The sequence below is a fragment of the Euleptes europaea genome, chromosome 13 (genome assembly GCF_029931775.1).
Source record: "Euleptes europaea isolate rEulEur1 chromosome 13, rEulEur1.hap1, whole genome shotgun sequence".
In the NCBI taxonomy this organism is placed as follows: domain Eukaryota; kingdom Metazoa; phylum Chordata; class Lepidosauria; order Squamata; family Sphaerodactylidae; genus Euleptes; species Euleptes europaea.
This window is the reverse complement of record NC_079324.1, coordinates 37,805,507-37,830,052: the sequence shown is the minus strand read 5'-3', so window position 1 is coordinate 37,830,052 and position 24,546 is coordinate 37,805,507. Positions and strand designations below refer to the sequence as shown.

At 47.1% G+C, this 24,546-nt stretch overlaps 1 protein-coding gene across 2 annotated transcripts in view; it reads left to right on the top strand.

Annotated features, from left to right (window-relative positions):
* The window catches only part of HTR2C (5-hydroxytryptamine receptor 2C), a 34,729-nt gene extending 11,496 nt beyond the window's left edge, over positions 1 to 23,233 (top strand). Inside the window, exons 2-3 of one of the 2 annotated variants that reach the window (XM_056859390.1) lie at positions 16,194 to 16,343; positions 22,312 to 23,233. In XM_056859390.1, the coding sequence (XP_056715368.1) occupies positions 16,194 to 16,343; positions 22,312 to 23,138 (977 nt within the window). In that variant the 3' untranslated portion in view covers positions 23,139 to 23,233. Of the gene's footprint in view, positions 1 to 16,142; positions 16,344 to 22,311 lie in introns of both variants that reach the window. The other variant, XM_056859389.1, reaches the window with a different exon arrangement.
* Positions 23,234 to 24,546: the final 1,313 nt, after the last annotated feature.

Sequence of the window (24,546 nt, the reverse complement as noted above, 5' to 3'; positions counted from 1 at the left end):
GTCAGTGCGGACGCATTTTGATTAGGGATGTGATTTGAATTTCACAAGCTTTCCGGTTTGATTCAAAGAACTCCAGCTCAGTTGGGCTTCTTTTGAGAAACAAACCCGGGAGAATCACAGCACAGTGACTTCTGTGACATTTCCTTCTGATGCATTTCTCCCCCCCCCCCACTCATTAAAATGGATATGTTTTCCATGAGTGTGCATCCACTGTGTATAAAAGTATTAAAAGACTGTAAAAGAATAATCAATTACAGGAATAAAAAAGGAGGCAGGCTAAAACTGATGACGACGGAAAGAAAGCAAAAGAGATGCCTGTGTCTGTTATCAGCTCCCCCCTAATTTTGATTCTGAGTTCCACCAATGTGTTCCAGGTCTCTAATTTTCCTCACAAACAGCAGGTGCAAACTGTTCTAAGTGTGTTGCTGACAAGCGGCAGCACCCAACGACAAAAAAAAAGGGGGGGGACTCAACCAAAATGCTGAATCCAAACCAAAGAGGTTGAGCTAGATAATGCTAAAATTACAAATACCGTATATACTCGGGTATAAGCCGACCCGAGTATAAGCCGACCCCCCCAAACTTGAGGCCAGAAAAGGGAATTTCTTATTGACCCGCATATAAGCCGAGGGTCAATAAGAAATTCCCTTTTCTGGTAAAGCTGCGCTCTAAAATGGCGGCCGCCATTTTAGAGCGCAGGGAAGATCTTGCCCCTGCCCCAGGTCGCCCTCCCACCGGCCTCCCGGGACCTCCCAACCCACCCCAACCCACCCCGACCCCAGTGCCATTCAAGGGGGGGAGGGGGAAGAGCCCCTGAACCCCCTACTCACCATGAGAAGCGGCGGCAGGAAGCAGCGGCGCAGCCTTCCCGGCCCTGCAGGAGGCCGCTGCCGGCCCGAAGAACCCTCGCGGGCCCGGCGGGGATGGCGGCGAGGCCTTGCTGGACCTGCAGGAGGCCCCTGCTGGCCGGAGGAACCCTCGCGGGCCCGGCGGCGGCGGGGGGCGGCGACGAGGCCTGCCTGCTCCCAGGCAGGCCCCGCTGGCCGCTCCCAGGCCGCAGGAAGGTGAGCGGGGAGGCGGCGGGGGCGGCGGCGAGGCCTGCTAGGGAGCAGGCAGGCCCCGCAGGCCGCTCCCAGGCGAGCGGGAAGGCGAGCGGGGAGGCGGCGGGGGCGGCGGCGAGGCCTGCCTGGGAGCAGGCAGGCCCCGCTGGCCGCTCCCAGGAGAGCGGGCCGGCGGCGGGGGGGGCGGGGGGGCAGGGGCGGCGGCGAGGCCTGCCTGGGAGCAGGCAGGCCCCGCTGGCCGCTCCCAGGAGAGCGGGCCGGCGGCGGGGGGGGCGGGGGCGGCGGCGAGGCCTGCCTGGGAGCAGGCAGGCCCCGCTGGCCGCTCCCAGGAGAGCGGGCCGGCGGCGGGGGGGGCGGGGGGGCAGGGGCGGCGGCGAGGCCTGCCTGCTTCCAGGCAGGCCCCGCTGGCCGCGGGAAGGCGAGCGGGGAGGCGGCGGGGGCGGCGGCGAGGCCTGCCTGCTCCCAGGCAGGCCCCGCTGGCCGCTCCCAGGAGAGCGGGCCGGCGGCGGGGGGGGCGGGGGGGCAGGGGCGGCGGCGAGGCCTGCCTGCTTCCAGGCAGGCCCCGCTGGCCGCGGGAAGGCGAGCGGGGAGGCGGCGGGGGCGGCGGCGAGGCCTGCCTGGGAGCAGGCAGGCCCCGCTGGCCGCTCCCAGGAGAGCGGGCCGGCGGCGGGCGGGGCCGGCGGTGAGGCCTGCCTGCTCCCAGGCAGGCCCCGCTGGCCGCTCCCAGGCCGCGGGAACGCGAGTGGGCCGGCAGCGAAGGATGGCGGCAATGGTAGGTTTTCCTCCTCCCTCCTCCCCCCTCCCCTACCCTACCGTATTGACCCGAGTATAAGCCGAGTTGGCTTTTTTCAGCCCTTTTTTTGGGCTGAAAAACTCGGCTTATACTCGAGTATATACGGTATATACATTTTAATAAGGTGTACAGTAAAGTTAAAAACATAAGGCCTATAACATAGGCAAGTCTTTCACAGTCAATCAATGCATACCTAATACACTGCTTGATGTATACACATCCTTTGAAGCCTGGCATGCAATAGAAGGTGAGACATGGAAGCCATGTTCTAGTATATAAGGAATAAATAAATTTACAGGAAGCTTCACTATACTAGAAGGGCTTTTACAGTATGTATTTTTCTACTGTGCATTATGACACTACTTTATTATTAGGATGTGTACTAGATTACAGTTCTATGTCTAACCACTGAGGAAGGCCTTTTTTTAGGCCAAAACGCGTTTTGTCCTTATTGGGCCCTACTTTGGTCATTGTAAGATTTTACATCGCATGTGTATAAGTTTGTATGTATTTATTGACTGTGAAATACTTGCCTATGTTATAAGCAGCAGCACCCGCCGTTTGTCTTTCCCTCATTGCTCGCTTTTGTGGTGTTTTTTCCCCCCTCTGAGATTATCAGCTGTAATATACTTCGAGGTTTTTCTTAACAGGCATCACGGGTAGTACTGAACACGAAATGTATTGCAACTGAGGCAGGAATTAAAGGGTGAGCGGCAATAAGAGATGCAGAGCACTTGGGTGGGGGAGGGGGAGTCGGGGAAGATTCCCAAATGTGTCACCGCAGTTCAGATTAATCTTCCTGCTTCTTTCATAAGCCCTGAACAGAGAGGTGACAAAAAAGTAATAAAACCGGAGAGTGAGTGAAGCGCTTACCTTTATATGCATGTAGCCTTTGGTATTTCAAAATCTGGAATGCAAACTTTCCCATCAGGCTGATTATTAAGTGACTCAGGACGCTTTCACACATTATGCAGGACAGACACATCAAGCGTATCCTCCTCAGGACGAGCTACATCGAGTCCTGGTTCACTGGCTTGCTTGCCTCTAGGATACCTAGGTCTACATGCAGGTTTATCACATTCAGATTTTGAATTTTCTACTTGCTTATTTTCACACTTACATTCTTATACATTTCCTTCTCCTCTATGCATTTTTATGTTTTTTATTTGTTTGTTATTGGATTGCTGGCTTAAAACCTTTTACATTTTTATGCCGCCATTTTCATGTTGTTATATAGTTGTTGACGCTCCTTGTTTTGCACTAAATGCGTTAACTTTTTTCTACAACTTTGGAACCCCACTGAGTGGTGGTAATAGAGTACACTGAATAAATTAACATCTTACAGGTATTCCTAAAACGAGACTGTCGTAAGAGGCCCCCATGCTCTTGTGTCATGGGCTCAGCATGTCAGGAAGGTCTACTCCTGCTTGTGCCTCATCAAAACAAATGCAGCTTCCTTTTCATTTCAATGGGGGTTGTGCACGAGAACTTCTCAAATGATGGCATTATTTGGCTCTTGATGTATAACTTACTCTACCACCCCCTCCTGCAATGCCAGTGTGGTCTAGTGGTTAAAGTGTCAGACTAAGATCTGAGAGACCCAGGTTTGAATCCCAACTCTGCCATGAAAGCTTGCTGGCTTGGGTCAGTTGCACACTCTCAACCGGACCTACTGCACAGGGTTGTTGTATGGATACCGTGGCGAAAAAGAGAACCGTGTATGCCACTTTGGATCCCCATTGGAGACAAAGATGGGGTATAAATGAAGTTAACAAATAATACACAATTGACTGTGGAGAGGGTCCCAGTGGCCTGTGTTCTATAGTATGCAGGAAAGGTGTCTTTGGGAAGAACCCTAATTGCAGTTCATACTGGGGAGTCAGGGGTTAAACAGCCCTTTGCTGCTCTCTTTGCTCACCTGGGAGGAAGGGCCCAACTAGATGGGATGGCATCCCCAGGTTGGACCCAGGGAAAATGCCATTTTAGTACCTAACAGGGCATCTCCCCCCACCCACTGCTGTTTTGGCACCTGAAGAAGCATGGGGGGTGGAGGACAAGGGCTCCTGGTCCTGCTGCTCTGTGAGCCCTATCAGGATCTGACTCTTGTGGCTCTTTAAAATCTCTCCTGTTAGGCGGTTAAATGGCATCAGTGTCCCTGGATCCATCCCTGGGGATGCCATCACAACCCTGAGGATGGCTAGTTGTGCTCTTGAGTTAGTGGGTAATGGGGTGGAAAGCAGCTGAGATGCGTCCTGGAGCCAGGGCGAGTCCTTGGCAGCAAAAGCTGTGCTGGAAGCCAGATGGGAAACCCCTGGGGCCTGCTTTAACCCTTATCCAGGCATCCTGTCACACCTCTGTCGTGGGAGTCGGATGCTCAAAGTCCTGCTCATTTTTGCAGGAAGGTCCTCCTCCATCCATCCCTTTCAGTAGCATCGTTGCCATCCCCATCATTGTTGTTGCAATTAAGCTTGTACTGTCCTGGATTGAAAAGCAATTTTTAATAACTGAACGGTTCATGTACGGTAGCAAATCAAAGTGAAGGAGAAATAATAACCCCCCCCCCAAAAAAAACCAAGTATTTAGTCAATATGTTAAAAATGGAGATGATGCTTTATGTTCCTGCCATATGTTTTGTCAAAATGCTAATTAAAACGTACACTTCCGCAGTTATTTTTACTGTTCCACAGACCCTGTCTCCTGTCACAATGGAGGACTTGCAGATAAATGGAAGTTACTAATGTGTTTCTACAGCAGAGATTTTTTTAGATGATGGGGTGGGTGGGAGATGGACCAGCAGTTCCTGGATTCCTCTTTGAGGTTCTGTATCCCAAGAGAAGCACACTCAGACAACTCTCAGCTTGCACAGCAAGTCTCTCATCCTTTCTGATTTCCACCACAAAGACGTAACGACTACCTTCAGCCTCTACTGGACTCCCATCAATCCTGTGGCTCACAGGAACTGGTGTTGGACCAGTATAAGCAACGCCATCCACATTTTTGGTTAATATGACCCTGCCCTTAGTCTCATTTACACTGCAAATTAGATGTTCTTCTAGATTAAAAACTTCCTGCACATAGAAAATTAGCACATCAGGGAGAAGCTAAGCTAGAACCCTTCACTCACTTTTCAATGTGTGTGTGTGTGTGTTAAGTGCCGTCAAGTTGCCTCAGACTCATGGTGACCCTATGAATGAAAGTCCTCCAAAATGTCCTATCTTTGACAGCCTTGCTCAGATCTTGGCTTCCTTTATTGAGTCAGTCCATCTCTTGTTGGGTCTTCCTCTTTTCCTGCTGACCTCAACTTTTCCTAGCATGACTGTCTTTTCCAGTGACTCTTGTCATCTCATGATGTGACCAAAATACGATAGCCTCAGTTTAGTCATTTTAGCTTCTAGGGTCAGTTCAGGCTTCATTTGATCTACAACCCACTGATTTGTTTTTTGTTTGGTTTTTTTTTTTTTTTGGCAGTCCACAGTATTTATAACACTCTCCTCCAACACCACATTTCAAAGGAATCTATTTTCTTCCTATCAGCTTTCTTCACTGTCCAGCTTTCACACCCATACATAACCATTTTTTTAATCTGCAGAGGCATCGGCCTGTATTCAATCACACTGTTCTGAAGACGTAAGGGTGCTTACATTTTTTTAAAGAGAGGGTGGTGATTCTCTACTACTGCCCACAGAAGCCTCCCCTGAAATTTTGTTCTTGAGGATCAACAGACCCTTTGAAGCAGCATAGTGAATGGTCTACAGTGGAAGGAAGGAATTGGCAGAGTTCCGTGCTTTCTTTTCAGAAGGCTTAAGAGCCCAAGGCTGCAGAATGTGGTTGTACATAGCCCTCTCTTTCTATCATGCAACCAGATTCAGAATTCTGAAGTGTTATAGTCCCAAGTGATGTTTTCTGGCTATCTCCATTGAGATGCGGTGAGCAGAAAAATGAGTGTAGACACACAGTCCTGAGCTCTTGTTCAGTCACAAAGTCTATTTGGGCCAATGGTCAGCTTAAAGAAACCTGACTTTCATGCCAAACACGGCTGGGCTACCCTTCTTCCTACAAGGATAGCTGAGACCGCTAGAGGAGGATCACCATGGGGTAGAGTTGTTTGTGGTGAATGGCACTTGAGGCGGGAGTTGGGGAAGATCTTCAGGACCCAGGAGAGCTCCAGGTGAGCACAGGCATTATTCCATCAGCAGGCAGAGCTCAGCTGAGTTTTAATGCTACGGAATTTCATTATTATGCTTTGTTTTTCTTTAAAAATCTGTTTCTGGCACGTCATCTGCTTGGGATGACACAGTGGTCCTCCCCCCGCCCCCGTCTAACTAACAAAACTCAATGACATATTACTGTTGAAATTGATTCCCTCCCATTGATTACATTACAATGCCAGATAATTAAAAAGTAGCATAAAAGAAACATGCGGCCCCAGAGTTCAGAAACAAGAACGGCAAAACAAAAAGACTCACATCAAATTAAAAATACAATAGGAAAGGGCTCATGTGTACATCCGTAGCTGAAATGTACCAGTAATAGGTCTGATGGCTGCCCAAGCCCTTCCTTGATGAGCAGGAAGGTCCTTAAAGGAACAGCCTCATCCCTTGGAAAGTTAAGTGTAGATGCCTTTGACTGGCCTGCCACCTCCATGTGACTTATCGTGATGCCCTTGTTGTGTCCTGAAATTCAAATGAACGATGAGCATTGTCAGAACCTTGAACTGGCAAGGGAAAAAAGCCACCGAATGTTGGCAGCGGATGCTGATGCCTGTCTTCAGAGCGTTGCTCTTTGTTGCTGTCGGGGGAAACCATCGGCCCATCTCCGTGACCTTTCATAAAGGCAGAGTCTGTTGGCTTTTTAACCTTGTCAGGCAAGTGAAATGCCATTAACTTTACAAAAGGCTTGGAGTTCAGCTGGAAAATTAATCCATCATCTCTAAGAGCCGCTGAAGAGTTCAGAAGGGCGTTTCAGATGCAGGAAAGCAGGTGGAACTTGCTGTGTTAGATTTTCGGGTGGGGGGGGAAATCCTTAAGCAGATGCTTAGTTTTCCATTGACTGCAGAATTTTTGTTGCTCCAGTGCTTTGATGGATGGTCTCAAGCTGCCAACACTCAGTGGTTTTTGTCTTTGCATAATGATGCAAAAGTTAGGAGTTTTGTGAGATTTTTGCCAGAGTTTAATCGTTGTAGCTTTCAGGACATGGCTAGCTTTGCATTAAGCTGGAGATTTATATCAATTTCATGTTCATGATTTCCTCCACAGAAACTTGGAGACTGTCATATAAATGCGTGAAGCTGCTTTTTATCCTGCCAGACTATTGGTCCATCTAGTACAGTGGTTGTCCACACTGACCCGCAAGGGCTCTCTCAGGCAGATGGAGATTTTCCCCACTGCCTGGTATCTGAGTACTTTTAACTGAAGATGCTGGGGACTGAACCTAGGCTCTGCTGCATGCAAAGCATATGCTTGACCACTGAGCTATGGCCCGACTTGTATGACTATGTGACTATGGGGTGTGGTACAAAATTCCAGCTGCCAGCTTACTCCTGGCATCTAAAATGGTTGTTCCTGACATTTGGCATCTTGTTTATTGGCTGGGCAGGAAGCTGGCATCTCCTCCTTGCTCTTTCTCTGTGTGTTCAGGTTACTAGATCCTCCCGCCTCATTAATCCCTAATTGGAGCCACTCACTGTAGCCAAAGATTCCAAGACAGTGGTTAGAGATGAAAGCGAAAGGCATCTTGGGGATGTGGTTTTGAGGAAGGATTCAAAGGAATACCATTTGGAAAGGGGGCTATTAGCCCTAAAACCTTAAGGCATCACATGCCAAAACATCTTCTGTGGTGGTTTCAATACAGGAGAAAGAGATGAACGCATGAACGCATGAAGCTGCCTTATACTGAATCAGACCCTTGGTCTATCAAAGTCAGTATTGTCTATTGAGACCGGCGGCAGCAGCTCTCCAGGGTCTCAGGCAGAGGTCTTAAACAACACCTACTTGCTTAGTCCCTTTAACGGGAGATGCCGGGGATTGAGCCTGGGACCTTCTGCATGCCAAGAAGATGCTCTACCACTGAGCCATGGCATATGCGTGACCACTGAGCTATGGCCCGACTTGTATAACTATGTGGGGGATGGTACCAGATGGGTGAAATGCTACCAGATTGTGGAGGAATGGAGTGGTGCTGTGCCTGCATAACCAATAATCAGACTATGGGTGCTGAGAGGCAGGGAAAAGACCCACCATCCAGGAAGGCCCAAGCTCATTCCTCAGTTTCACCCAATAGATCATGCTGGAGCTTTCAAGTGGCCAGCCCTACCTGTTTTGCCCTACAGGCATTAGGATGCAACTCCCATGGGGGCTGGACTTCTGCTGTTTCTCCTCCCCTAGCCTCTGTTCCTAGTTTAGGTTACACTTGAAGATATTGAAGGGTTGAGTTTCGTTTCCTACTGAGCTAATTACGCAGCTGAATCATCCTGTCATTTCACTACTCTTTGTCCTTAACAGCTTTTCCAAGGGATAACTATTCCCAGTTACTGCTTAGAGGTGGGATGATGGTGGTAGAGGAAGCCTTCTTCCACAGATCCTCCATGCAGCTCTTGTCTCAAAGAAAGCATTGCTTGGATATCCTCCAATTTTGCTGCTGCAGAACCCCTCCCTCTCATTGAGCTGAATAAATGGCTTGAAGACTTTCTAAGTGTACATCCTAAATCTCGGCATACTTATCAGGGAACTAGCTCTATTAAAATGTATAGGGCTGGCTTCCAAGTAAATGCAATTAAGCCAATTGTAAATTGGGGAAATAAAATAAATACATTTGTTGTGATTAATTTTTTTTGAAAGATTTAAATTAAAAAGGGCTGGGGTGGCGAGCTGTTAATCAAGAGCTGGAGCTCCTATGTGGAACACAGCAAACAAAACTCTGACATTCCCAACTCAGTGACAATTTTCAGAGATGCTCCAGTGCCTTCAGAGGTTTGTCCCCTCAAGCTTTTCACAACTGAAAACACCAACATGCCTGTGACATCCTCTCTCTTGTACCAAGAATCCCTCTTCCCGTTCTCCTTTTACATATTGCTGAAGGTTTTGTTCTGCATGTTGTGTTAACATGGTTGTGCTTTTGGTTCAAGATATATTCGGAAAATGCAGGAACAGGGTGTGAAATAGGCTGCACGTTGCATGGTACCTTAGGTCCAAACTAGATGTGACAACATCCACAGGTCTGATCCATGGATGCCACTGCCAGCTTAAAGAGATTTCAAGTTGCTGCGAGGGTCCCAGCCCAGTGAGCTGAGCAACTCTTGTTCCCCGTACAGCTTTTCAAGTGCCTAAACAGCTGCCACAGGGGGAGGGGGTGCCGCCTTTTTGGCGCTTGAAAAGGTGCAGGGGGAGGAATAAGAGTGCCCCAACTTGCTATGCTATGGCCCTCACAGCATTTTAAAATCTCTTTTAAATGGCACCAGTGTGGACCCACGGATATCATCACGTCTAGTTTGGTTCATGTGACCAGTTGTCATCAATGTGTGCTAGAAACTGGGTGAATCCTCCTACCCACTGAGAAATTTAACTTTCAGAGACTTTTGAAGGAGTGTTGACCCACAAAAGATGACTGTACTAGAAACTTTTAACAAAGCAAAATGGTTTACCTGGTTTGGGGACCAGAAAATGAGGGGGGGGGGCGTCCCTGGTAAATAAGGGTTCTGTGAAGGTTCTTTCCTTGTGTTTTTCTCTCCCAGTTTCCTTCTTCCCTTTCCTTGTGTCTCTTCTCCACCCTCTGCCTATGTATCCCTGACTTAGCCCCACTGCCTCATGTTTTGCAAACAGTATATCCTCAGTAAACCAGCCAAGCAATGTTTGACATCTTGAAGGCTCCTGTTGATGAAGAAGCACCCGCCCTTTGAAAGGGAAAGCAGCAGTTTGTTGGCAATGTCTCCGAGTAAATCTGCCTCGGAATGCCTGATGCAGCTGGTGTAAAGGGGACAGCCCCTTGGTGGGACTCCTATGCCTTGCCAAAGGCAGTTAAAATGACAGCCTCTCTTTGCAATCTAATTGACAAACTAGCTGTAGATGTCAGAACCTGCCCTTTTGGAAGAAAATGTGAATCAGGATATTTTCTGGAGAATTTTCATTCCCTCCTCCCATTACAGATCTTGCTCAAGACGGAATTTCAGCCAACATTTTGCAAATTTTGCCACTAACAAAGTTGTAGTGGACTTTTCATGGAATCTTACCAGAAACCATAGTAGGTTCTGGCAAGTGCTAGACCTCTCAGAGTCTTAGGCCTCTGCAGCAAGAGGCTAGTTCTCACTGAGGATGTAAACAAGCCATGTTTGGCCTGCACCACTTCAAAATGCTGGTGGGGAGCTCTCTTGATGGATTGCTCCTCTGTACAAAAAAGTTTTTTACATTTAGAAAACTTGCCCATCCAGGAAAGGGGTAGACTATGTGCAGGAATGGAGGAACATATGATCGGTTGTCTCTCCACCTGCAATCTGAAGTGGTACAGTCCAGACAGATGAGAACTAGGCCAAAATCTAGGCAAATTCCGGATGTTGCCAGATAAATGCAAAGAATGCCTTTGAACCCTCCTTCATCAGCCGGTTTAGATTTGCTTATTTGTAAAGAGAACTGTTTATAAAGTTGGCTGACAAGGCAAATCCTCACCTCCAGCTTGAGAGGGCCGTGCCAGGACGGAACCATGAGTTGCATGCCTGCTCAAGAGGATAGGGAGAATTTTGCAAATGGCTTGTCTGGAAATGTATCAGACCACAAGAATGTTGTTCTTCCATCTGTTGTAGAGACGCAGCAGCCTTTCAAGCTGGAGAAACTCTTCACTTTTGACAGGAGGGAGGGATGTGAATCGTAAAAACCTTGTGCTCCCATGGGGGTAACGAAGTTTAGGGAAGTTAAAACTGCATGTAATTGCTTGCTATTTCTGTAAAAATCTGTAGCAGCTAAGCAGAATATGCAAAGTGGAAGCAGGGAAACAGGGTTAGTATCCTTGGATGCAGTGGTTGCATCGGACATTCTTTGCCCTTTCCAAGGGAAGGTTTGCAGAATGACAGTATGGCTTTGATTGCCTGGTGATATGCTAATGGCTTTAAAGGAGGGTGAGACAAATGCATGGAGAAGAAGTTCCTCTTGGTAGCCTTGAGGTTCAGAGGTAGTACAGTATATCTCTCAATGCCAGTTGCTGGGGATGCAATAACAGTTTGGCCCTGCTTGTAGGGCTTCTTGTTGGCCACTATGGGAAACAGGATGCTGGACTAGATGGACCATTGGTCTGAGCTCTCCTGTCTGTTCTTAGTGTTTTACCAAGACTAATGCTGGACTTTATGGGCCCTAATCTGGATGCCCCATCCTTAAAAGAACTCACTACTCATTGCTCTGGTGCTGCCTTCATTTCTGGCATTTTTGCGCAGTCACACGAGCACATTTTCTTTTTGTTCTATGATACTCCCCCAAGCCAGTCCAGTTCAAACAGCATCCTTGTATTAATGGAAAGGGTGGGTAGGCTTTCAGAAGGGGGTGGGACAGCCTTGCTGCTGTTCAAGCCTTCTCCTGATTCTTTTCTTAACCTTATGGGATATTCACTACAGCTAGAGTTGCCAGGTCCCTCTTTGCCACGGGCGGGAGGTTTTTGGGGCGGAGCCTGAAAAGGGCGGTGTTTGGGGAGGGGAGGGACTTCAATGCCATAGAGTCCAATTGCCAAAGCAGCCATTTTCTCCAGGTGAACTGATCTCTATTGGCTGGAGATCAGTTGTAATAGCAGGAGATCTCCAGCTAGTACCTGGAAGTTGGCAACCCTAACTACAGCACCAGAGAGGAGGCATGCACAACCTCAGGACAAAAACTAGGCTGCTGGTGGTTCCAAACAATGGTGTGGCAGAGAGGGAGGAGGAGATGTTTTGTGGGAAAGATGGCCATTGGTTGCTGAGACTGATGGCCCTCAAGGACAGGTGGAGCTAGACCAGCCTCTTTCCAAGTGTCAGCCAGGCCTCCTTGCGTATGTTGCCTGGATTGGGCCAGGAAGCAGAGGGTCAGCACATCCACTCCAGCTCTGCCATATAAGAGGTGTGTGTTCTGTCCCATGTGCTGACTGCCAGTGCAACCAGTCAAAGAGGCCCGGTGCCTTTCCCAGGTCCCTCCTCTTAGGAATTGGAAAGTACACTGTTGGTGCGTCTGGCCAGAGCCTTCATTTATGAAAAGATGCTTTGTTAGGTTGGATTGTAGCTCTGAATAAAAGTCAGCTTGCTTTGGGGAGGTTCTCTGTGGCACTCTGATGCCCCATGATTTGCATTTGCATGATTTGCACTGCATTAACCAGTGTGGCACGTGCAGGGCTTAAGTCACACAGATGAGAGACTCAACAACCATACTGAGAAAGGACAGCTGCTCACCTGCAATCCCTCTTGCATGTGATTGCTTCCAGTCTCCCGGGCATGGATTGGAAATGGAATTCAAGGCTGATCTTTAAATATCAGCCCCTGAATTTCACCCTCTAAGATGCATCCCTAGCTTGGACTGACACTTTTTTTGGGGGGGTAGGGCTTCTGTAGCTTAAAGCAGTATGACAGAGAGACGAAGAAGAAGAGTTGGTTTTTATATGCCGACTTTCTCTACCTTTTAAGGAGAATCAAACTGGCTTATAATCGCCTTCCCTTCCTTTCCCCACAACAGACACCGTGTGAGGCAGGTGGGGCTGAGAGAGTTCAGAGAGAACTGTGACTAGCCCAAGGTCACCCAGCTGGCTTCATGTGTAGGAGTGGGGAAACCAACCCAGTCTACCAGATTAGAGTCCGCCGCTCATGTGGAGGAGTGGGGAATCAAACCCGGATCTCCAGATCAGAATCCACCAGTCTTAACCGCTACATCACACTGGCTGATGCAGCTGTTCCCAGCATTGAATTTCTGGGAAAGCTTCACCAGTTGAATTTCCTCCTACAGGGGGGCTGTCCTGGCTCTGGGGATTACTGTCCTGACTGACCAGTCTGTTATAGTGGTTAAACTGCTGGACTAGGATCTGGGAGACCCTGGTTCAAATTGCTGACCTGCTATGAAGCCCCCTGGGTGACCTTGGGTCAGTCTTGCTCTTTCAGCATTGCCTACCTCACAGGATTGTTGTGAGGATACAATGGGGAAGAGAGAATCAGGCGTGCTGCCTGAGGAAGGGAAGAATAGAAATCCGCTACATAAATAGAAACCAACAAAAGCCAAAAGTGAAATAAACCTTGCTCCTCACCACAAGAAGCAGCACCTGGCAGAGGGGCTTCACAAGTATCCCTGCTCGTGAATGCCCCATTGATTATGCCACTGCTTTTGTTCTAGGTTAATGATATGGGAAGAGCGTTGTTCCTCGTGGAGAGGTTTCGCTGCCCCTCCAATGCCAGGCTTAGTCAGAGGCTGAACCAAGCTCGGTTTCATTTAGCTGCATGAACCTGATTTAATTAAAGGGGGCTCACAGAGGCAGCCTCTGACTTCCCGCTTGTCTTGGAAGAGTGCCCCTTGAAACCGACGAGCCGCTTTTGCCTCCTTGTCTAAAGAACCAACCAAATAATTTAAAAAAAGGACTCGATGCGGCCTTCTCCAGGGCATGCAGTCTGCCTTGCATCCTGGCAGCTCGGGGCAGAGTGTCATAGAGCTCCAGCCAAAACGTTCCGCAGTCCAGGGGAGAAAGAATACAAAGGTACGGCTTCCAGATGGTACATTCTGGGGAAGAGGCAAACAGCCAAGATTCGGTCCTGCCCCATTGTTGACCTGAACTGTGTGAATTTAAAAATTAAAATTCTGCCTTTGATAAGAAGGCCCAAGCAGCTAACAAAATGAATTGCTTCATTAAAAAAAAAAGATTCAATTTTCACTCTGATAAAATACAACAGAGGAACTAACTGCATATATTATACAACTAAGAGTTAGAAAAATAAATAAATCCCGACCCATAAATGTCTGCTCAGTTTCAGAAAGACATCCAGGGCCTGTTGCAGCAGAGTGTGTGCCTTCTGATGGGGCAGCTGGGAGTGAGTGTCCTCCTGGAAGAGGCTGTGGTTCAGCGGAAGAGCCTCTGCTTTGCATACAGAAGGTCCCAGGTTCAATCCCAGTCATCTCCAGTTAAAAGGACCAGGCAGTAGGTGATGTGAAAGAACTCTGCCAGAGACCCTGGAGAGCCGCTGCCAGTCTGAGTAGACAGTACTGACCATGATGGGCCATTGTTCTAATTGAGTATAAGACAGCCAGGGTTGCCAGGTCCCTCTTTGCCACTGGCGGGTGGATTTGGGGGCAGAGCCTGAGGAGGGCGGGGTTTGGGGAGGGGAGGGACTTCAATGCCATAGAGTCCAATTGCCAGAGGGGAACTGATCTCTTGACCAAAAATCAGTTGTAATAGCAGGAGATCTCCAGCTACTACCTGGAGGTTGGCAACCTTGAAGACAGCCTCATGTGTGTTACCCAGATCAGCCCCTGCGTCCCCTTACCCATGAAAAAACCCAGAACACCAAGTGCTGTGGTATATGGGTCCTTGAAGCCTATGTCTATACAGTTCCTAGTTGAGTACAATAAATATCACAGTGAGGGAAAGATGGAAGGAAGACAGATATTTAACCAAAAGTAATTTTTTTTGTCCTAACAAAAGTACAGCCTAGAGAATGAGGAACCAGTATGAAAAAACAAAATAGCATGCAATTATATCATGAAAACCAACAAAATGCAGTCACTTTGCACTTATCTAATGTGTAACCGTGTTACTTTAAACGAAATACCCAATTGAAGTTACTGTTAGCCCAATTTATGTTTCTCCCACTTGGCTAGTCCAGCAAAAAGCCAAGCGAAGGAGAGAGGAGATTTTGGAATGAAAAGGGAAGAAGCGAGGATACTATGGGGAAAGGCTGCTGTCAGTAAGACAGACCAGCCGCAAAGAGAGGAGGGAGAAAGCTAAGAGAGAAGGATGGCTAGGAATACATGGAGGGTGAACTCCAGGAAGGGAAACAGCGAAGCATAATATACCTGTCTTGATGTGGAGGGTCCTGGTGATTTCAGCATTCAGTGGTATGGAAGAAGTGGGGGGGAACCATCCTTTTGAAGCAGGTCTGGGAGCAGAACTCGCTACAAAGATAGAAGACTTTATTGTGCACATGAATTTATCAGAGTACTAGTGAGGAAAATCTGCTATTGGTCTGATTTGGTGCACAACTAGTGTCTACTCTGGTGTTGAATCAAAACGGACATTATTTTCCCATTGCTGGACTTTGAGCTGTGTTCTGTGCTATCTTAGAGTTCTAGACCCCAGTGCTGCAGACTGTGACTGGATAGGGCAGTCTTCCTGTAGAAGAAGGGGCATCTGAATAAAATACCTTAAGATGTTTCTGCAGAAGGGTGGATGATTTGACAAGGCAACATTCTTAACAGAGAGATGGGCAAAGGGTGCTTCCTGGGTTTGTGGCTGTACCGTCCAGGAACTGTGTTTATAGAAGGAAATATAAGAGCTTAGTGTATTATTCTGCAACAGGTCATGGTTTGTGGCCCAAAAGAGATGAGGGGCTCTGGAGTTCAAAAGAAGCTTTTGTCAGTGCTTTTCTGGTGTTTCCAGGATGTTCGACTGTTCCCTGCTGGGAGTGCCTCTTATCAGTTCTCTGCTTTGATCTGAGTGTCTTTCTTTAATGTGAAAAGAGGTGCATTTCCCCATCACATCTGGCATCCTTGAGACCAGACATTTTGGTGGTATTCTGATCCCACATGCCTGATATTTTCAACTCAGCAGATTTCAGGAAGGTGCTGCCCTGTAACCTCTGGTCTGTTTAAGCCGAAGGGTCCTTTTTGGGGTGCCGATAACTGTTATTAATGGGCACCAGAAGGGCTTTGTAACAAATAACCTAGTTGCATTGGATGTAGAGGTGTGGAGAGATCCCATTCCTGGGAGATGCTCTTTAGAAGGAAGCAAGACCAGAGCAAAACCCAAAAAGAGTCTTGTGGCTCCTTAAAATCTACAGATTTATGGAATGAGAAACTTGGATGGGCTGGAACCTGCTTTCCTCTTGGAGTGTAAAGACCAGAGCAGTGACTTCTACAGAGGTGTGGCAGGCACCAGATGGGTACTTCAGGCTCTGGTTATTTACATGTTTTCATTGTGACACACCAGTGTTTCCCCCATGCAGGCAGTTCTGGGAATGCTGACTTTGAGGCTCTCCCATATGCAGTTCTGAGCTGCGTTGTTTTATAAGTTGCAGGCAACCCTCTTCAAACTCATTTTTCTTTTTCTTTTTTCGCCTTTTCTTTCTCCCTCTTTCTCTCTCTGTGTTTCAGATTATGCTTGGCCTTTGCCTAAACAATTGTGTCCCATCTGGATTTCCCTAGATGTGCTCTTTTCCACTGCCTCTATCATGCATCTCTGCGCCATCTCCCTCGACCGCTATGTCGCGATCCGTAACCCCATTGAGCATAGCCGGTTTAATTCCCGCACCAAGGCGATTATGAAAATTGCTGCTGTTTGGACCATCTCCATAGGTAAGCCATTCTTACTTCTGCATCAGCTACCAGTTTCAGGGCTTCTGTTTACAAAAAAAATAATATCTATGAACATAAATTAACTTTGGTGTAAGAATGATGGTAACGGATTGTTGCTGGGAAACCAAAGGCCTTTTTTTGTGTATTGGTCAAAAAGTTATTGAACATAATAATCATCCTCGGCCATCACTTGTGATGTTCACACAACCATTATCCCATTGTCTTTGATTTAACCTCCTGTAGGACATTATTGGCTGAAGACAGCCAAATCAAAGCCAATGGGATAGTGGTTGTGTGAGCAGCACACATTTGCTGTCAATATATTGCATGAACCCTCTTTTGAACCTTGCAGAGAATTTTGCCCTTCCTTCCGGCAATCGTTTTTGTACTAGTGGCTCTTGGCCTCACTCTACTGCCTGATCCTACAGCCTTTAATTCCATGGTTCACAGCATCTTCATTCAAGAGATAAGGAGCCCTTTTTGTTTATTTGCTTATTTAAACATTTTTTCCTCCCTTCCACCAAACTTGATTGTCAGGGCAACTTACTAAAGTTCTAGCATGATAATTTACAAAAAAAACCCCAACAACTTAAAATTAATGCCAGTTGAAGGAGTAGCGGCAAATAATATTAAACATAAGTCAGGAAACATTCTTGGGGTTTGTTTTTGAGCAGTTTACAAGAATAATATAAAAGAGCAACAGAAGCAGTAAGTAAATGGAAACTAATTTAATTGCCAGTCACCAATACATGCAGGAGAACAGGCAGAGGGAGCAAGTGTGTGTGGCACATTGACTGGAGTGCTGGATTTTGCCTGGGGAGAGTCAGGTTGAACCCCCCCCCACTCAGCCAAAAAGCTCACAGAATGACCTCAGGCTAGTCTAGGGCTGTTGAATTAAAAAAAATTCGGTATAGTTCAGATTCGGCCGAATTCAGCCCGTTTAGATTCGGGATATGCCGAAGTCCGAACTCCCCCACTTCGGATCCGTTCAATTCGGCGGGAATTCAAAGTTCGAAAAAAAATTCGGCCGAATAAAGCCATTAAAAACACAATCGCGCCTTTCCGCGGCTCGGGGGGGGGCATTTTTGGGGTTAGAGGTCCCAAACTTTCGGCAGAGCTTCAAAGGACGTTTATTGAAAGACTCCCCAAGTTTTGTAAAGATTGGGTCAGGGGGGGGCTGAGATATGGGCCCTGAAAGGGCTCCCCCCACCCTTAATGTGCATCTCTCAGCAGAGCTTGCCACCCACGCACAAAGCTCCCAGCCCCGACAACAGCTGAGAAATTTGCAAAACAACTGCAAAACAACACAACCTTGTTAAACAACACCTTTGCAACACACAACTGAAACCTCCCCCCTCAAACCAGGGAGCGAGAGACTCGAGGGGGAACACACACCCCAGGCAGAACCGACGAAAGCCCCCTTTGGCTTCCCCCCCCCACCCACAGAAACTGCTCCCTCCCTCCCCACACACACAGAGACTCTGCTTTCCCCCCCACACACACACATACACAGGAGAAAAATTATAGATTAAAGCCCCCAAAGGGGTCTTACTGTGGCTGTCTTCTGTTCCATCAAGAGGGGCTGAAGAGGACTTGTAATCCAAGATTATTCCAATTAGGCACGGGACGTTTTGCTCTGGAGATGCACAGGATCGGCTGATCCATTCATCCCAATAGGGAAAAGGAGAAAGGGGAAAGGGGAAAGCCCATATCTCGGGACCCCCTGACCCAATGTTCACAAAACTTGGGGGGTATCTTAAGAACACTGGTCTGAAACTCCGCTCAAAGTTTGGGATCTGCACCACCAAAAATGCACCCCCTGCAGCCATGGAAAGAGAAAAGGGGGGGAGGCGATATTTCTGCCCCCACTGAACCCATCTTTACAAAACTTGGGTAGTATCTTAAGAATAATTGACTGAAGCTATGCTAAAAGTTTGGGGGCTATATCCCCAAAAAAGCGCCCCCTGCAGCCACATAAATGGAAAAAGGGGGGGAGGGAAAAGGGGGAGAGTCCATATCTCGAGACCCCCTGACCCAATGTTTACAAAACTTGGGGAGTATCTTAAGAACACTGGTCTGAAACTCCGCTCAAAGTTTGAGATCTGTACCCCCAAAAATGCGCCCCCTGCAGCCATGGAAAGAAAAAGGGGGGAGCCCATATCTCGGGACCCCCTGACCCAATGTTTACAAAACTTGGGGGGTATCTTAAGAAGCTTCATCTGAAGCTCCAGTGAAAGTTTTGTGTCTGTACCCCAAAAAATACACCCCCTGCAGCCACAGAAAGGAGCGAATGTGCACAAGCACCCCCCCACACACACACACGAGGATTTCGCTCGCTCTCTCTCTCCCTGGCCGGGCCGCACATCAGCTGATTCCTCCAGTAATCAATCCTGACTGATTGGCCAGAAGAAGACCCAGCTTGGCCACCGATTGGCCAGGGGAGGAGAATGCCGGGGGAGGAGAATCAGGGGAAATTCGGCTGATTTTCAGTTAGGGCCGAACCGAATCAACAGCCCTAGGTTAGTCACCGTTTCTCAGCCTGGCAGTGGTCATAGTGATGGCCAGTAGCATAGATGGATTTAAAAGGTGATTAGATAGGTTAAGGGAGGAGAGGGCCATCCTTGTCTGCTAGCCATGATGACTAAAGGAAACCTCAGAGGCAGCAACTGCTGGGCCACTGTGTGAGATAGGATGCGGGACTAGATAGCACACTGGTCTGATCCATCAGGGTACTCCTTACAGTCTTGTATGCCTCACAGGGCTGGTGTGAGGAAGAGAGAATTACGGATGCTACCCCAAACTATATTAAAGAAATGTGATAAATTACAACAGAAGTGGGCCCAGGCTAATAAGTCTAGGGAGAGAGTGCTTGAACTGGGATGCGACCACATGAAAGGACCCATCTCTAGACATATTAAAATCAATAAAGGAAAGGGCAAGAGTCCAGTAGCACCTTAAAGACTAACAAAAATATTTTCTGGTAGGGTATGAGCTTTCGTGAGCCACAGCTCACTTCTTCAGATACAGCTAGAATGTGAATCCATCTGTCTTTAAGTAGAGGAGAGTGAATTCAGACAAGCATTAGTATGTAAATGTTAACAGTATGTCAGTGTGAATAGCAGGCGTGATGGGATTAGGTGTGGTATGCAGAAGAGTCTGTGATGTCCAGGGGAGAGATGGGTGTGGAGAAATCAGCATTGGTAATGAGCCATGAATGCAAGGTCTTTATTCAGCCCAGGTAAATGCATTGACTTTAGTTTGAATATCAACTGTAATTCAGCAGTTTCTCTTTCCAATCTCCCTTTGAAATTCCTTTATGAGAGAACTGCTACTCTTAAATCTGCAACAGAATGTCCTGGAAGGTTGAAATGTTCTCCCACTGGTTTTTGAATATTGTTGTTTCTGATGTCATAAAATCAATAAAAACAGTGCTGGCCCCACCCCAAACCACATACCCAGCATCATCTGTAACCGTAAACTTTTTTTTAGCCCAGATTATAGATTTGTGGTATCCACATAGAGGAAAAAGTTGTGCATGGAGCATTTCTTATCTATTGTCCTAAGATTTAAATCTCTTGACAGGACTCAAAGAGATGTTACAGGATGAAACAGATATCCCTTTCCCCTTTTTGGCTCCCTCTCCTTATGAAGCTAGCAAAAGGTCCAAATTGCATGTGCGTTTCAGTCTCCCTTGAGGGATCCAGGTGCAGTTATGGGTATGAACACACATTACGCCCCTTGCAGGATGCCCAGTGGCAGAAGGTAGTGAGATCATTTGCCCCCAAATGCAGCATTTTCTCTTCCCCACCCCCCACAGAAACACACAGAAATCATTTGTTGAAGGCAGAAAGTAATGTCCTCTTAAAACTGTCATTGAGTTGGAGGTTAATCCTTTCTTCCTGTTTGGATGAGATGAGCCCATCTATAAAGAATTAATCCTGCCCCTTCTGCTTTTGCCATAGTTCCAGCCTCCGTCCTGATTCTTGGTTGCATTTGAGTGCCACAGAACACTGGGAACATAGGGCTTTTTTTGTGTATTGAAAGTTTGCTCATGCTTGCCATCTGTGTTGCTCCCACAGGTTTTCGCCCAAAAAAGTTACATCGTAAACTTTATAAAAAGCTTATACGTGCAATTATTTTATCTGTTGGGGGTCTCATTTCCCCCCCTGTCCAATGTTAGTCCTGGGAACTGTTTTTTCCATCAGATCTGTCTCATTTGAAACTGGTTGCTAAGTTATTTTATGAGCTGGCCTCGAAGTGCACTTGTGCGTTGCAGTTCACTGGGAAGAGAGTTGTTTGAGGAACATCTGCCTGCAAAAGCACTCTGCAACATTCAGCTGGCCAAGTTGCAAAGGAAAAGACCCCAAATGCATGAAGAGCCCAGCCACAGTTATGTAAGCATTTGTGGTCTTCTGGGTTTGCAACTGGAGTTGCAAAGGAGCCCATTTTTAAAACAGCACATTAGACTGGAGGCCTCTTCAAAAGGGCCCCTCTTAGGGTTGTCAGGTCCCTCTTTGCAACCGGTAGGAGAGTTTGGGGGCGGAGCCTGAAGAGGGCGGGGTTTGGGGAGGGGAGGGACTTCAATTGCCAAAGCAGCCATTTTTCTCCAGGTGATCTGATCTCTATTGGCTGGAGATCAGTTGAATTAGCAGGAGATCTCCTGCTACTAGCTGGCAGTTGGCAACCCTAGCCCCACTTCACCCTGTGCCTCTGAAAAATTGCATGAATTCCACAACCAGATTATGGAAAATAAGCCAATGTATGCCTTTTTGCTTAATTGTTTAAAGTTTGCATCCTTGCATAAATTTTCTTGGTGCAGATCTGTTGATTTTGTTTTGCAAAGTTTTGCAGGTAGACATTATTAACTCACCTATGGTTGGGAACTGTGGGAATTACTGTATATCTCTCTGTCTGTGTACTGAAACAGGGTGCATTCCCTACCTGGGCTCCACTCAGTAGAACAATGTGTGTGTGTGTTAAGTGCCATGGCCAAGTCTAATTCCTAAATACTTTGTGAGGTGTCTTCTTAGAACCTTCACCATATGGGGAAGGTTGGTGGACCAATGAAAATGGAGAATTTGCTTCCCCTGGGGTTACCAACTCCAGCTTTGGAAATTCCTGGAGATTTGGGGGTAGTGCCTAGAGAAGGCAGAGCTTGGGAGGGGAAGGAGTTCAGTGGGGATGTGATTCCATAGCGTTGCCCTGCAAAGCTGCCATGTCCCCTAGGGGAAGTAATCTCTATAGTCTGGAGATTAGTTGTAGTTCTGAGAGAACCCCAGGCCCCATCTTGAGGTTGGTAACCATAATTTCTCTACCATAACTTCTACCACTGCTACCCTGGTACCAGCACCGTTCTTGCCCAGTGGTCCATGCGTTGGTGGATGGATGTCATTGGCATACCTGTTTGTCTGTTCTTGACGAGACCAATATTTGCAAACTGGACCATCAATCCAGTTAAACATGAAGGGAAAAAATTGAGCTGCTTATTTTTGTAAAACGAAAAAAGAGGAAAATATTTGGGACCTGAAATATTTGGTGTGATGGTTTCAAAATGGTTGGCCTTTCTCTCATTGGGGTTATGGAGCCCCCTGGTGGAACAAGTCATGACAACCTTTTAAAAAATATTTCTCTTAACGACAAGATGTTGTGATAACTCAGCTCACTTCAGGTAAGATCTCCTAGTATGTTGAATACTGCTTAAGAGGTTCCTAAGTCATCCTTTTCTGCTGTTGATTGTCTTTGAAATCTCAAGATGGTAGACCTAGAACTAAAGGTGAAAGGGGGAGGTAACCTATGCTGGAGAGGTAATGGAGCAGTGGGGTTCAGGATGGTAATGTGTGAGTGGGTGGGAACAGTAATTTTAAATTACAATTGTTACCAATCCTAGACTTAGAGACTGGGTTGCAACCAGTCTAATTGAGATAACACCTTTTGCTTTCTGTCTTTCCTTTTGCGTTGGCTTGTCTAGGGATCTCGTTGCCCATCCCGGTAATTGGCTTGCAAGATGATTCTCGGGTGTTCGTGAATGGAAGCTGCGTCCTAAACGATGAAAACTTTGTCCTCATTGGCTCCTTTGTAGCATTCTTCATTCCTCTCGTTATCATGGTGTTTGCATACTTCCTGACCATTCGAGTTCTGCAGAAGCAGGCCTCCGTGTTCATGTATGGGGAGGCCCCCAAGCAGAGGCGAAGCAGCATGAACTTCCTCAAGAAAGAGAACAACACAGAGAACCTCTCCATGCTGCAGAACCATGAGGCTGCCTCCCACTTAAACTCTCCCGTGAACAAAGAAGCCGTGCTTTTCCGGAAGGGTACCATGCAATCTATCAACAACGAGCGGAGGGCCTCCAAGGTCTTGGGCATAGTCTTCTTTTTGTTCCTCATCATGTGGTGCCCATTTTTCATCACCAACATCATGTCCGTTCTCTGCAAAGAAGCCTGTGACGAGGTTCTTCTTGGGGAGCTTCTGGATGTCTTTGTTTGGGTGGGTTATATCTGCTCCGGGGTCAACCCCCTGGTATACACACTTTTCAACAAAATCTACCGCAGGGCATTCTCTAACTACATCCGCTGCCGCTACGCCAGCAGCAAAAAGTCAGTACAGTGGCACAATCAGTGCCCCAACGTCTCTTCGACAGCTTTGTATGGGAAAGACCTTAATTTAAACAGTTACCGCAATGGCAATGAATTGAACAGCCTGGAGCTGGACGAGACCGAGGACGCTTTGGAAATGCACGTAGGGACCTCTGAGCTTTCGATAAACAGCTGCAGCGCCGAAAAGACCAGTAGTGTGTAAGGGGACAGGAGCTACTCCGATACTCTGGATTTTGCTGTGACGCAGCTAGAGACTGCGCTTGTGTAAAAAAGACAAAAGCAAAAAGTATCTGTGTTAGTCAAAGAATGATGTAAATAACGCATTCTGAACAAAGCCATTTTTTTTTAATTTAAAACTTCATCTTCGTAGCTCATTGGTTTTTGTCATTCTCAATCAGGATCTGTCTTTACTGTTGGAAGCAGAGCAGGAGGGGCCTCTGCAGGAACAGTGAGGTGCAGATCCAAAGCGGTGTCCCTTATTTTGCTTTTAAAATGTTGACCTTTTAATTTTTATTTTCTGGTGCATGAACAAAATGCTGACTATTAATCTCAGGTGGTACTTTTCGGAGTCCTCAATGGTCCGTTATGAGTAGTCGCATATCAAATGAAAGGGGGTATGGGCTTGGCCAGTTCAATATTTCTTATTCCGACGTTGATTGTAAATACTGGATAAAAACATATGAATCTTCCCATAGTATTAGTCACAAGAAGAAAATACTGTAACCAGCCAAGATTTAAGAAAAACAGAATGCTTGTGCCAGTGGGGCTGATCAGGGCTTTCCAGTACCCTACTACATTGATGGGGCGAGTATCAACAGAATTAGAAGCAAGTGGTTGAATTTGGGCTGGAAAGGAGGGAGTATCGTTTCTAAGGACACTTCTTCCTAAGTGGAAAGATAAGTGATTAGCGTAGTTTCCCAGGTGAGTTTGTACTCACTGGCTGCTCCCCTAGAAGAAACTGTCTCTGAAGCCCTTTGGGGCCATGACAAAGAGAGGGCAGGGGACAGGATACACAATTAACTTGCATTTCCTATTCCCCATAATTAGATTTTGCCCAAGGGACAGATGTGCAGGCAGGGGAGAGATCTGCAAGGCTGTTTTCGAAGAGGCAGAAAAGTGTAATGAAAGGAAGCACAAGTTGGCGAGTGATATGAGAATAGCCATGGTGGATCAATCCCACAAGCACTTTGTGGGCTGGCTTTAGATGCCAACGGTAAAGAAGAGCCATCCACAAGTATCTTGTATAGCAAATCTGGCACCAGGAAGAGGAGAACTGTGCTTCTGGGAGGCCTACACAGAAGCAAACTTCCAAGAGTTCCTGAGTCATTGCTCATTGCCATTCCCATAAAGCAATTGGAAGGAGGATCAGATTTTAATGTATGGTTGAAAGCATTAGTTGATTAATCATACCAATATTTATAAGTTTTCCACTCTGGAAATTATTTCATTTTTGGCAGTTACATTATCACGAACTTGCACAGAGCTAAACTATTTCCCCCAAAATACAGAAAGTCATCCAAAAATGTGTCACTTGGGAGACGTCTGCAGGAAGTGGCTGGTTTGAAGGAGTTTCTCTCTCCTTTTTTAAATTTTAGTTCAGGTACACTGTG